Here is a 12,062-nt window from a genome sequence, read left to right as displayed (position 1 = left end):
TGTGAATGTGTGAAATATAAATGAATGAAATGTAGGTCCAATTTCGCGAGGTTATCGACAAAATCCATCCGTCATTTCATCCAGTTATTTCATCCAGTTATTTCATCAGTCATTCAGAGAAATTCGATTTTTTTTTTTTTCCCTAAAAATATTATAATCTTTTACTTGGGTGGTACATGATTAGTTACTTTAGTGGTGCATGATTAGTTACAAAATATGTTACTTGCAAATTTTTAGAAGTAAAGTGATGATGTTGGATAAATAAGACATGATTCAAATTTCTGATTTCACACACAACCATAACTCAAGAGGACCGACCGTCCATGGGCCTATAAGAAACAGGCGTACAGGCTGAAATATACTGAGGCCCATAACTTCGTCTATTTTATATTGAACCTTCGAAAATTAATGATAAATATATACGAATATTTGAGTTATTCATCAGTGGTTTAGAGATAATAGATATTCATCAGTGCATGATGAAGTTTAGAGGTAATTATTAGATATTCATATTTTTGGACGGTGGATCGTTCATGTACATATATTCAATTTTTTTGCAATTTGATTATTCCATAAATTTTGATGTTCACATCTCATGTTTTCCATGTTTTGAAGTCAACTCTTGACTTTACATTTTCTTAGCATATATGGTTTAAATTTATGAATACGATGGGTCTAATAATATAGGGGTTACGATCAAATAGGCTCCACAATTGAGAGTAGCATAACTTTATTTTGTTATCATAATCAAATTCTATCTTTTGTTATGTATGAATTCCATCAAACTCTCAACGTCTCGTGGCTCGCGCTATATAAAAATAATCAACTAAAAACATAAATCGTCTTTTACTTATTGCATACAATTATGCATCTCCGTACGCAAATGCCATAAAACTATACTTTAAGTTTAATACCTATTCCCGTATACTATATAGTAAGTTCAAATGTGTATGTGTACATACACATATAAATATTTTAAAAAGTCGGGACCCAAATATGATGTATATAAATCATCGCAAAATCTTGTTAAATGTTCAGCATCTTACACAAATCATTGCAAAATCTTAGTTTCCCTTCTCACTTTGTGACAAAGATAAGATGAGCAAGAAAAAGGAGACGAAGCTAAGCAAATACATAAAAGTTCCGATAAAGATGCTGGTGAAAGCTAGAGACATGTACATACGAAGCATGAATCAATTTTCTTCCCATGACCTTCCTGGAAGCGGCATGAGTTTTGGGATACCCGTCTGCAACGTAAGCACTCTTCCGCGAAGTTTCAGTGCTAGCCACTCCCAATATTCCGTGAGAGCTGAAGATGATCGTGTGGCTAAACTTGTAAGAGCCGCATCAGCTAGAAATGCGACCATTGATGGTGCACGACATGAACCATCAAAATTGCGGAAGGCTAAGAGTTCGAGAAGTTGTGGTGGTCATCGTGGCTTTGAGAAAATAGATGAGGCAAGTCCTTTGATTAGCTTTGGGAGTAAGCACAAGATGTTTCAAAGGAGTAAGAGTTACAGTGTTGTCAAATACTTAGGCTCTTAAAAAAAATTGTTTTGTTTATGTGTTACGGGTCAGTTTGAATGTTCATTTAGAATCTTTGGTACGTATTTATGTGTGATTTATGTAATTAAGAATCAACAAATGTGAAATACTTGTCATGCATGGGTGTTTTAATTTCGTTATTAATGCTTATTAATTGTTGTAAAGTTGAAATCAAAATGTTAATGTGATATTGTTTGTTATATAATCCAGGATTCAGAGTTGCTTTCATAAAATGAATTTTCTTCTCACATATATAAATTCACATGTGATTGTGATATTATAACTAATATCTAGATGTACATCACCAAACTCAATAATTATGGTTCATAATTGTGGATAATTGACCAAAAGAAGGACTGAAGGAGACACATTATTACACAATTTCATGGTTTCTTCTAATTTCGTCGATATATTATTACATGGATTCAAATCCCATAAGTTACTTTTTAGTTTAGTTTTGGTAATTGGTTGGAAACGGGGGAATGTTTTTTTCTTTTTCTTTTTTTCTTCTATTTTGGTTAAGAGACGAAGGTTTACCTCAGAAATCTTTACACAAACTTTGAGTAAACTTTTAAACCAAATGCAAAACTATTGGTTGATTTGGTTGTGTCATGCATTAGGACATGGACACAAAAATTACGACCAATTTTTTTTTTCAGTTATACACAACACAAAGTGAATGACATTAGCTTTTTCCTCTTCCTTTGTGTCTACATAATTTTATCATATATTTTTCCATTAATCATGACTTATTATATATATCAAAGTACTTATTAAGAAATTAATCACCAAGCTTCATTAGGATAATCGAACGGCAGAGGTTGAAGCGGAGAAGTCTTACTCAAATCAGAATGAACGTAACCATACACGCGCATCACCTGATTATCAGCAAAATTAAGGGCTCTGATCATCTCATTCCAACACGTGTCACCATCGTAACTCGGATTATGATCACCGCTACATGGTTGACATCCCGTAAAATGCGTTATAAACGCGCGTCTGCGACTTCCTCTCCCACCAAACTCGCCTTTCAAAAACCGCTCTTCTCTAAACGCACCGTATCGTTCGCTCACTTTCTCCGCGTGACGCCTACGCAACGTGTCGTCTTCTCGTTCCATCTCAAGATACCGTTCCGTCACGTTGGCGAAATCCCCAAATACACCAATCCAATACCCTTGGAGATAATACTCTGCTTCGAGGTATATCTTAGGATAATACAACTCTTTATGTTTATAAAGCAAATAAATCAGAGCCGTTTGATCATCTGACTCTGGAAACAACTTATCTTTGAATATCGACCGTTGGATGGGACCCCATTTTTTGTAATCTGGACTCACTGGTCCCATACTCTTCCACGTGTCAATTAAGTCCATTGACCATTGACAATTTCTTATTAAGAAAACGCCGGCGTTTAACGCCGTCCAGCTCTGTTTCTCGTAGATTATATTTGGCCAACCGTGAACGACGAGGTTGTGTTGACGGTAACGGTGAAGCGGCGGTTTAAATTCCATGTCGGTGAAGATAGCGTCGGAATCAACCCACCAAATCCACTCCGCCTCTGGGTGAGCAAGCATCGCCGCTTTAACCACCGGAAGTTTCGCCCAATAAGAATTCATCTTCGGATGAAGAAGAGAATTGCTGTAGAAGATGTCGTGACCATGGATTCGAGCGTAATCGACTTTGTTTTTGAAGCATCGGAGTAATAAATGGTCTCCGATTGGGTTTTTACACGGCGAGGATTGTGAACCGGTTACCATTACGATCCGGTTTTCTGAACCGGGTTTGAAAGATGGGTGTGATTCAAACCATTGGTTTCGTTTCTCGTCCCATTTTGTGATTGGTTTCTCGATCGAGTAGCTTAGATCCGGGTCGTCGTAAAAACCGGGCTCGGATGGGTCGAATTGCATGTCTAAACCGGAGCATTGAACCGGTTTGCCGTCGTGACGTAAACTGGTGAAAGAAGGTGAAAAGATTGAGAAGTAAGACCAGACGAGAGTGAGAGACATGAAAGCTCCGGCGAGAAAGAAAACACCGTCTGATAAACATACGGCGGTTCTGGTCTTTGCGCCGCCGGGTTTTCCCATCGGAGATGATGAGACTGAGATTGGCTGATGAAGTATAGAAATAATTCTTTCAGTAAAACTACAATGAAGTGATTATAAAAGATGAGAAAATTCAGTAAAACACTGAAAACAGTTGGGTGATTAAAGTAAAGAAACAATCTTTTCTGATTAAGGGTTTATTGTCTTAAATGTGAGGATTTAGTCAACGTAAATGTATGGTTAGAGAATGGGAAATATTTATAATTCTGATACAAAATTAGCATAAGTTTTTAGTTTTCACTTTTTCTCCTAATTAAAAAGGTATTAAAGAAACATTTATGGAAAGTGTAAGACTTTGAAGTAAGGTTGTGAATGGACAGGATTGTATCATTATTTTAAAAGAATGGCAATTCAGAAATTTACAAGGAATAAATACTCAAATTAGATTTTTTAAAATTAATTTTCTCATTATTATGATATTACTACCTTTTAAAATATGTGATTTCATCTATATGCCAATCTTAGGATAATGAATAAGTTTGATATATAGAATATAATTGTTTGACAATTTCCACTAATTAAATTTATCTCTATATTATAGACAAAAATCTAACTAATTATTTCCAGATACATCTGAGCCATAATGCCAAAAATATATTATAAGGATTCATTTGACATCCTTATTTTTTTTAACAAATTATTTGAAGGCTATTACAGTATTAAACAAGTCATTTGGGCTTACATGAGACGTGAGTTTTTCCATTTCCACCAACACTTAAAGGCTTTCTGCATTTCAGGCTTTAGGTCCATATTAGTTTTAAGATTTCAACTTTGTGACCCAATCTCTATGATTTAGGTTGATTGTGAATTCTAGTTGCTTTGATTCTCTCTTGTACTAACAAGACGTAGGATCCTCCATTTCGCTCACAGTTCTTCTTTTGTGCGAAGATCAATGTTTCAATTTTTATGTTTTTTGGTTCTGTGTGTTTCAGTTTCAAGAACTATGATTCCAAAAATATGTTTGGTTTTATTCTTTCACATATGCACTAATTAAAAACCAACACAGAGCCTAAGAAGAGAGGAAAACAGAGCATGAATGATTGAGAAGAAATAATATTTAGAAGCAACGTCATTTGCATTCAAAAATAAGCAAATATAAAATCCATTTAATCATATGTAACAAAAACAAAATCCTTCATCATACTGAAAACAAAATAACTTTGCCGTGTTGTAGCAATAGTAGTTAATCATGTGTTGATTCATCAAAGATCCATAAATGTGTTAATCATGTGTTGATTCATCAAGACTGGAATCATCTAAAAATATGAATCCTTCAGCTTCTTTAACCAGTAATACATATGTGGATTGACAATATGAATCCTTTTGATGAATAAAGGAAACAATTAAACGTTTGATTACAGATAAGACTTTACATAATCCAACTTTTATATGAAGCTACTACAAACAAGATTTAAAACATCAAAGATTCCATCTAATCTTCAATCTTCATCTTCAACATCCTTCATTATCTCTCCACTTAAGATACACTAGCCCAGCTCTATAGTGCGTTAACGCACCAGCAACTACCAGTACACTTAAGATACAACTGATGGCTATGTCCTGCTATGTCGAATTTACCCGGCATCCATCTCTCTGGGATCCTAGTTGCATAAACCAGAGCTTGATTTCATAAATTGAGCAGATGAGCTTTTGGAGGTTGGAATCAAAGGAAGCATCGGATTTGAGGGGGTTTTCGAACATTCTCTTGGCTATTTCGTGTTTGATTTCTCTTCCAAGTTGTGTCGTCTCCATTTTTGTTGTTACAGTGGCCGAGCTTTTTGTTTTCACAGCGATGGGTTTACATTGGTTTTGAAATTCAAATTGATCTCGGTTCGGTTTAATTTGGTTTAGAGAAGAAAACCAAAAAAAATACGACACGCGATGGGTTTTTGAGAATGAGGTGCGTGGATCCAAAAATGCATGATTTTTGTGGACCCCTTTAGAAATCGTAGACACGCGCTCAACGCGACATGAGTGAGAGTGGCTGTGAAATAGCACGATTGGTAAAAGTGGGGTATGAAGTGGAGCTCTCTCATTGGCTAAAAATATAAAAATAGTAGGGGAGCTCCTCCTCTCATATATTGAAAACAATAACAAACAGTGTATTTTAACCACTACTAGTTATCTTTAACTCTATCTCATATCAACAAACCGTTGTGATATCCTTGAGACACGTCCTAACAACAACTTACACATCAACCATTGAACCCAGATGCACTTCCTGCTGTAACCTCAGTCTGCAATGCTTTGTCTTACATGCAAACTCCACCAGAACTTAGTACCATCATCATTAACAATTTCCAGACTCAAACTAGAGCCTTTGTCTTCTTTATGATTCTCTGATACTTTGAAAAAACGTTCACTTGACTAACCTGCAAGTGAATTTCCCTTGAGTAGTTACTTATGTAATCTTCTCATGATGCAGACAGCTAACTCAAACTCCTTAGTTACTGTCTTCTAAATGCAGTTTAAATTTCTTGCATTTGCTTCCTTCTAGAGCTTCTTTTCAGCCACTGCCACCAGCATTGAGATGTGTCGTTTATCAAACTAGATACATGACACTTTCACATTATTGAAGTGAGTAGCCTTGAGACAGTTCATGCAGCACTTGCACTTGTCTCTTCCATTTTCTTCTTCGAAGAATCCCACTGAATCACTCCAATAACCTCTTCTTAGCTTACTCAGCCCTAAAAAACATAATAATTCAGAATCGTGCAACTTATTCTAGGATCTGCAACTTAGTTTCGAAAACCTGCAATTCTCTAGAGATCTGCAATTCGTTTCTGAATATCTTAACCAATCAACGACCTTCAAACAAATCCGTAAGAGTCTCTTTACCCACAGATTTATAACCTTTGAACTTGTTCATAACCAGTTATTCTTGGCTTTCCTTTCTTTTGGTAAACTCATGCCAGAGTTCAAAAACAGAACAATAGTATCAAAGACCCTGAACTCAAAAACACCACGAACATGCTTGAAAGCAGTCTCAAGTCTTGACCACTCTTCTGCAAAATTTGCAAGCAGTGCCCTACCGTTCCTCTCCTTGTTAAGAACTTCAAGAATTTGAACAAGCAACAAGAAAGGTGTTTTACCCTTTGATGGTTTCTTAGACTACAACTCCAAAACCATTAGTTAAGAACAACCATCTTATCTTTTTCTTTGAGTTTGCTGAGCTTCATCAACAAGTAGTGAAGCAATTCCAAGAATAAGGAACTTTTGTGCCAAAGCATATCCATCTGTCTTGATGCAGAGCAAGAATGGAGTAGCAAACCAACTTAGAAAACATAGAAAACCTGGTGGAAATATCAAGGACAGCCATACGAGGTCACATGAAAAAACGGATCTTGATTTGAATATGTAGATTGGAAGCTATGACCTCTTTCCCAAGATAGGTCAAGAATGAGGGACACCCGCGAGCAGCCTACTTTGGAAACCAATTCCCATCAAACAACACGGAATCAGACAAAAATCTTTGTACCCTTGGAAAGATCTCGTTTCCAAGATTCTAGAACAGCTTTAAATGCTCAAATCCAAGGTCCATAGCCAAGTCAAACGAAGAAGACACAGTCAGACAAACAAAAACAACTTCATCCAATTCACAACTCTTCTGTCTTCTATTAAAACACTTTCTCCTAGAAATCTGCTTCAGACTTCTTTTTCTCTTCTTCATAGGTCACAAATACTTCTCCACACTGAAGCATACACCATGGTTTGAAAAGCAGAACTGATTCATCCTCTCTTGATATGTAAACTTCATAGACCACAAAAGAAGATTCAATCTGTTTTGATGCAGAACACAAACAAAGCAGCAAACTAACCCAGTAAATTCTAAGGATTGGTTGCAGTAACAACATCAATCATACGAAGCCATAGGAGAAAACGGATCTGGATTTGAGTTTATGGTTTGAAAGTTATGGCCAAAATCCACGACAGATCCAAAAACATGTCGACCTGCGAGAGACCAACTTTAAGAACAATTTCCAAACAATCCACAAGGAACCAGAACGCGATCTTTATATCATTGGAAAGATCTTGCTTTCAGGTTTTCAGAACATCTTTCAGAACTAAAATCCAAGCTAAATAGCAACTCCAAATTAACAAAGACAGAGTTGATAAACGCCACTTCATCTTCTTCTCATTCTTAGCCAATCTTCATATTCATCATTATGATGCTAGTTCTTTTCCCTCATGTTGATTATGTGTTTCATCCAAGGATAAATTGAAGCTAGGAAACACACAATCAACACAGACCAAAGGTGCTTATTAACCCAAGCAAAAACTCCACGCTCCTCAACTGAGATCAATCTCAATCATCACCTCTTTTAACCAAGCAGGCATTCTTCTAAACAGAGAAGACAAAACACAATCTATTTCTCGTCAACCACTTGAGAAACAGCCTCTTCTCTTCTTTTGAACATGAATTTCAAACCAGATCAAGCTTCAAGAGTAGACAACAAAAACAACAACTTCCTCTCTTATCGAGAAAACCAAAATTATAAGAAATGCTTTGTATCTAGCCAGAGCTTCTTGCAGAAAGACGTCATCATTATCTACATGAGCTCTTGAAACCTGCAACAAAGACACACAAACAAATTCGATTACAACAATGTGGTTTGGGACAAGAAGCTGACCATGATTTTACCTGATAGTAAAACGGGCCTTGTCTCTTGACAGCTGAAAGTCTGAAACAAGATCATAATATTTCTCAAGCGCTGAACTAACACAAGTAAGGGAATGGAAGTGAATACTTGTTCTATAGAGGTACCTTGTAATACTCCTCGTTTGAGCAGATGGGCTTTTGGAGGTTGGAATCAAAGGAAGCATCGGATTTGAGGGGGTTTACGAACATTCTCTTGGCTATTTCGAGTTGATTTCTCTTCCAAGTTGTGTCGTCTCCATTTTTGTTGTTACAGTGGCCGAGCTTTTTGTTTTCACAGCGATGGGTTTACATTGGTTTTGAAATTCAAATTGATCTCGGTTCGGTTTAATTTGGTTTAGAGAAGAAAACCAAAAAAAATACGACACGCGATGGGTTTTTGAGAATGAGGTGCGTGGATCCAAAAATGCATGATTTTTGTGGATTAACCCCTTTAGAAATCGTAGACACGCGCTCAACGCGACATGAGTGAGAGTGGCTGTGAAATAGCACGATTGGTAAAAGTGGGGTATGAAGTGGAGCTCTCTCATTGGCTAAAAATATAAAAATAGTAGGGGAGCTCCTCCTCTCATATATTGAAAACAATAACAAACACTTATAAATGTTCTGCATTTTCAGAGTAAATTTTATTGATTTCTGAATTTTTATTGATGTGCATAGATTTTGTTTCATATTTTGTGTACTTGTAGTTTATCAACACTTATGGATCATTCGAAATGTATACCAATCAGGGGAAACCTTCAAGAAGAAGATCAGAATCAAAGTATCCTCTGCCATGGAACAATTAGGCTTGTGTCAGGTTCACAAGGAGGCTATATGAGGTTGACACTGGATTATGATACTTTGAATGCTGCAATCAAGACTGGAATCATCTAAAAATATGAATCCTTCAGCTTCTTTAACCAGTAATACATATGTGGATTAACAATATAAATCCTTTGTTGAATAAAGGAAACAATTAAACGTTTGATTACATATAAGACTTTACATAATCCAACTTTTATATGAAGCTACTACAAACAAGATTCAAAGATTCCATCTAATCTTCAATCTTCATCTTCAACATCCTTCAATATCTCTCCACTTAAGATACACTAGCCCAGCTCTATAGTGCGTGAACGCACCAGCAACAACCAGAACATGAAACAACTGATGGCTATGTCCTGCTATATCGAATTTACCCGGCATCCATCTCTCTGGGATCCTAGTTGCATAAACCAGAGCTCCTAACCCATAAAGCAAACCCATCAAAATCTCATAACCTGTCGTGTGAAGGGCTTCAGGTTGGTCCCAAAAGATTATCAGCTTGTGAAGAATCGGAGCTAAGCCAGAGAATCCCATTCCAAAGAACAGAGACGCCCTCACCACCCGAAACTCCGGGCTTTGGAAAACCGGGAGGAGAGAAACAAGCACAGTGGCGATTCCTAAGATGGTTATGAATCCTAAGTAGAGGTTGCAGAAGAAAGGATCACACATGAAGGAGTAATAAACCGGAGGGTAGAAGGAAGTCGCTATTAGAGCTGCGATGCCGGCGTAATCAAGCCTAAGCATTATGTAGGAGACTCGCTCGGAGTGACATGAGAGGAGGTGGCACGTGCTGCTTGCTAATAGACAGAACATAGCACCACCTAGAAATGCATAAAACGGCCATCGAGTAATTGGCCTGAAGATCAAAGGAGCTATCAAGTTTGCAAGATCTTCCCTCACAGAATGCTGCAATGCAATTACAAAGATATGAACTTGGCCACATTTTGAAACAGTAATCTGCAGGAATAGAGAGAAAGATTGAGTCTTTTCTTACCAGAACACACATGTCAGTGTAGTTGCCATGAGAAAATCTTTCAGGCAAACAGTTATAAAGAAGGTCCATCACATGCCAACTAGATGGACTAGAAGGAAGGCGAGCCATGAGCTCAGAATGAAGTTTGTGGAGATCTGTTTTCCTCAACAAATCGGGTAAACGGTGTTGAAGCGAATGAAGATCCACGACACTCGGTACTTTCGTTGCAGTGTATATAGTGAGCGCCAAAAACAGGAAAAACCCAATCAAGTGCCTGCAAATCCCAAAGAACACACACACACAAACACACTCAAGGCTCTTGAACTTTAAACAAGGATACATCAAGAAACATGATTCAACACTTACGTCCAAACATTCAAAGTCTCATTATGAATGGTAAAGATGCTGAGAAGAATCTGTTTGATCGGCCATTCGGATCGGTAATGACCAATGATGTACTCATTGTCTCTTAAATAAGCAGGCAATGAATGAAACTCCACCAATTGATACTTGACTTTCTGCCATAACCTCTTCCCTTTCACATTATGTTTCTTGTCCATTGTTTCAGATGAAGCTTGTGGCTTTAAATGTTCCTTGATCTCTGCCTCATCACCCATTTTCTCTCTACTCATAAACAAACCAAACCCATAATATCAATCATACAGATCTAAATCTAGCTCAATCTGAATCATTCCAAGAAGTTAGGAATCAAAGTTTCAATTTTGAACGTTTATGCTAAATCTTGTTTTGTTCTGGATAATGAAAGTATCGATTTTTATATGCAGATTCAGCTCATTCATTACCTAAAGCTTCAATCCATAAATGGATTTGAGAAAATTACCTGAATTTCGAAAGACAAACCCTGTAAGATTTAAGAAATTGAGAGATAAGTAATTAAGAGAATTATGAGAATTTTTCTTCGATTTCGTGAAATTAGGAGAGAAAAGGTGAGATTTTGTTACCTGGATCTTCAATGCCGACGAGACAAAATCTTCTAAGAAAGATCTCTCTCTTTCTTAAAAGTCAATCAAAATAGATCTCAAGGTTTCGTTTTTGTCGAAAACAGAGAGTTCTTGTTTTGGTATGAAATCGAAGAAAGAAGAAAAAATAGAAGACGACGATGGAAGTGGAAGCTCTGAAGCCACAAAGCTTTATGAATTTTATATATTTTTATATATTTCAAATTGGGACCACTAGTTTTGTTTTGTTTATTAGTAGGACCCTTTTATTTTTCTTTATTTTCGTTTGGGCTAAGAATTTAATAGCTAGAGTATTTATTGTACGAGGATGGAAATACATCAAACAGAGAAAATGTTTTGTCGAAAATATTAACAAATATTTCTCCTATGAAATCAAGTCTTTCTCAAAAAAAAAAAAACTTATTTGATATGGGGAATTTAAATTAAGGGAAAATTAATTTAACATACCATATGAGAGCAAAAAATAAAAAATAAAATAATTGTGCTCCATGGATTCTTCTTATTAATGATTAAAATTTTCAATTAGGTGAAAAGGAAAAATTTATGATTGTGGCACATTTATTGCATTTAATCATCTTTCAACTAAAAATGGAGATGTCTATTTATGGTTTTGTTTATTTGGTCGGATTTCTTTTTTTTTTTTGTATAGAAAATATTGACAACGAATTGAATTTCAGTTCTAGTTTATGTTTGGATTTAATTTTAAAGCAAAAACTATCTATCGTTAAGAATTTTCCGAAATAAAGATTCACATTTCAGAAGATTTTTTTGTTTTGTTTCGAGTCGGTTTTGGTTATTTTCTTACATAAAATACACAGAATAATTCGAACCATAATATTGAATTGTTATTTTGGTTCACGTACGTTTACCGTTGGAGACTTTATAGCTCTTCGTTTATGCTTGTACGGATCAATAATCATGCATACTTAAGTATTTGGAAAGAAGAAGAAAAATAAAAGATTTTATCACAACATAAATAGTAACGTGAATTGGCATAA

The 12,062-nt window shown here is 36.1% G+C and overlaps 5 protein-coding genes and 2 long non-coding RNA genes across 11 annotated transcripts; 2 read left to right on the top strand and 5 right to left on the bottom strand.

Moving 5' to 3' along the window:
- The first annotated feature begins 900 nt into the window (after positions 1–900).
- Positions 901–1,750, top strand: AT4G37700 (uncharacterized protein). Its single transcript, NM_119932.3, has one exon. The coding sequence runs from the start codon at positions 1,099–1,101 to the stop codon at positions 1,543–1,545; it is 447 nt and encodes a 148-aa protein (NP_195484.1). The 5' UTR covers positions 901–1,098; the 3' UTR covers positions 1,546–1,750.
- A 334-nt stretch (positions 1,751–2,084) lies between these two features.
- AT4G37690 (Galactosyl transferase GMA12/MNN10 family protein) lies at positions 2,085–4,038 on the bottom strand. Its single transcript, NM_148407.3, has one exon. The coding sequence runs from the start codon at positions 3,627–3,629 to the stop codon at positions 2,331–2,333; it is 1,299 nt and encodes a 432-aa protein (NP_680773.1). The 5' UTR covers positions 3,630–4,038; the 3' UTR covers positions 2,085–2,330.
- A 610-nt stretch (positions 4,039–4,648) lies between these two features.
- Positions 4,649–5,601, bottom strand: AT4G09605. The gene is made up of 2 exons (NR_142291.1): positions 5,225–5,601; positions 4,649–4,787 (listed from the first exon to the last, which is right to left on the bottom strand). It is a non-coding gene; the product is annotated as an other RNA (long non-coding RNA).
- On the top strand, positions 5,103–5,601 carry AT4G09575. The gene is made up of 2 exons (NR_142290.1): positions 5,103–5,303; positions 5,416–5,601. It is a non-coding gene; the product is annotated as an other RNA (long non-coding RNA).
- A 241-nt stretch (positions 5,602–5,842) lies between these two features.
- AT4G37685 (uncharacterized protein) lies at positions 5,843–6,883 on the bottom strand (the record flags this gene model as incomplete). Its single annotated transcript, NM_148406.1, has 5 exons — positions 5,843–5,898; positions 6,203–6,334; positions 6,456–6,507; positions 6,594–6,752; positions 6,791–6,883. 5 exons carry the CDS (start codon positions 6,881–6,883, stop codon positions 5,843–5,845), a joined length of 492 nt encoding a protein of 163 aa, NP_680772.1.
- Positions 6,884–7,317: 434 nt separating this feature from the next.
- Positions 7,318–8,551, bottom strand: AT4G37682 (hypothetical protein (DUF1399)). The gene is made up of 3 exons (NM_001125661.2): positions 8,413–8,551; positions 8,290–8,329; positions 7,318–8,216 (listed from the first exon to the last, which is right to left on the bottom strand). Exons 1-3 carry the CDS (start codon positions 8,469–8,471, stop codon positions 8,088–8,090), a joined length of 228 nt encoding a protein of 75 aa, NP_001119133.1. The 5' UTR covers positions 8,472–8,551; the 3' UTR covers positions 7,318–8,087.
- Positions 8,552–8,979: 428 nt separating this feature from the next.
- On the bottom strand, positions 8,980–11,298 carry HHP4 (heptahelical protein 4). 5 transcript variants are annotated; one of them, NM_001342454.1, is made up of 5 exons: positions 11,047–11,298; positions 10,888–10,946; positions 10,451–10,708; positions 10,106–10,358; positions 8,980–10,017 (listed from the first exon to the last, which is right to left on the bottom strand). In NM_001342454.1, exons 3-5 carry the CDS (start codon positions 10,699–10,701, stop codon positions 9,364–9,366), a joined length of 1,158 nt encoding a protein of 385 aa, NP_001329235.1. In that variant the 5' UTR covers positions 10,702–10,708; positions 10,888–10,946; positions 11,047–11,298; the 3' UTR covers positions 8,980–9,363. The 5 variants fall into 5 exon arrangements, with proteins under 5 accessions (NP_001329235.1, NP_001329234.1, NP_001329236.1 ...); NM_119931.3 differs by having other exon boundaries at positions 9,095–10,017; positions 10,926–10,946; positions 11,047–11,223; NM_001342452.1 differs by having other exon boundaries at positions 10,451–10,946.
- Positions 11,299–12,062: the final 764 nt, after the last annotated feature.

The sequence above is a fragment of the Arabidopsis thaliana genome, chromosome 4 (genome assembly GCF_000001735.4).
Source record: "Arabidopsis thaliana chromosome 4, partial sequence".
In the NCBI taxonomy this organism is placed as follows: Eukaryota; Viridiplantae; Streptophyta; class Magnoliopsida; order Brassicales; family Brassicaceae; genus Arabidopsis; species Arabidopsis thaliana.
Note: the sequence above shows the minus strand (reverse complement) of the source record. Positions and strands in the feature narration are given on the sequence as shown.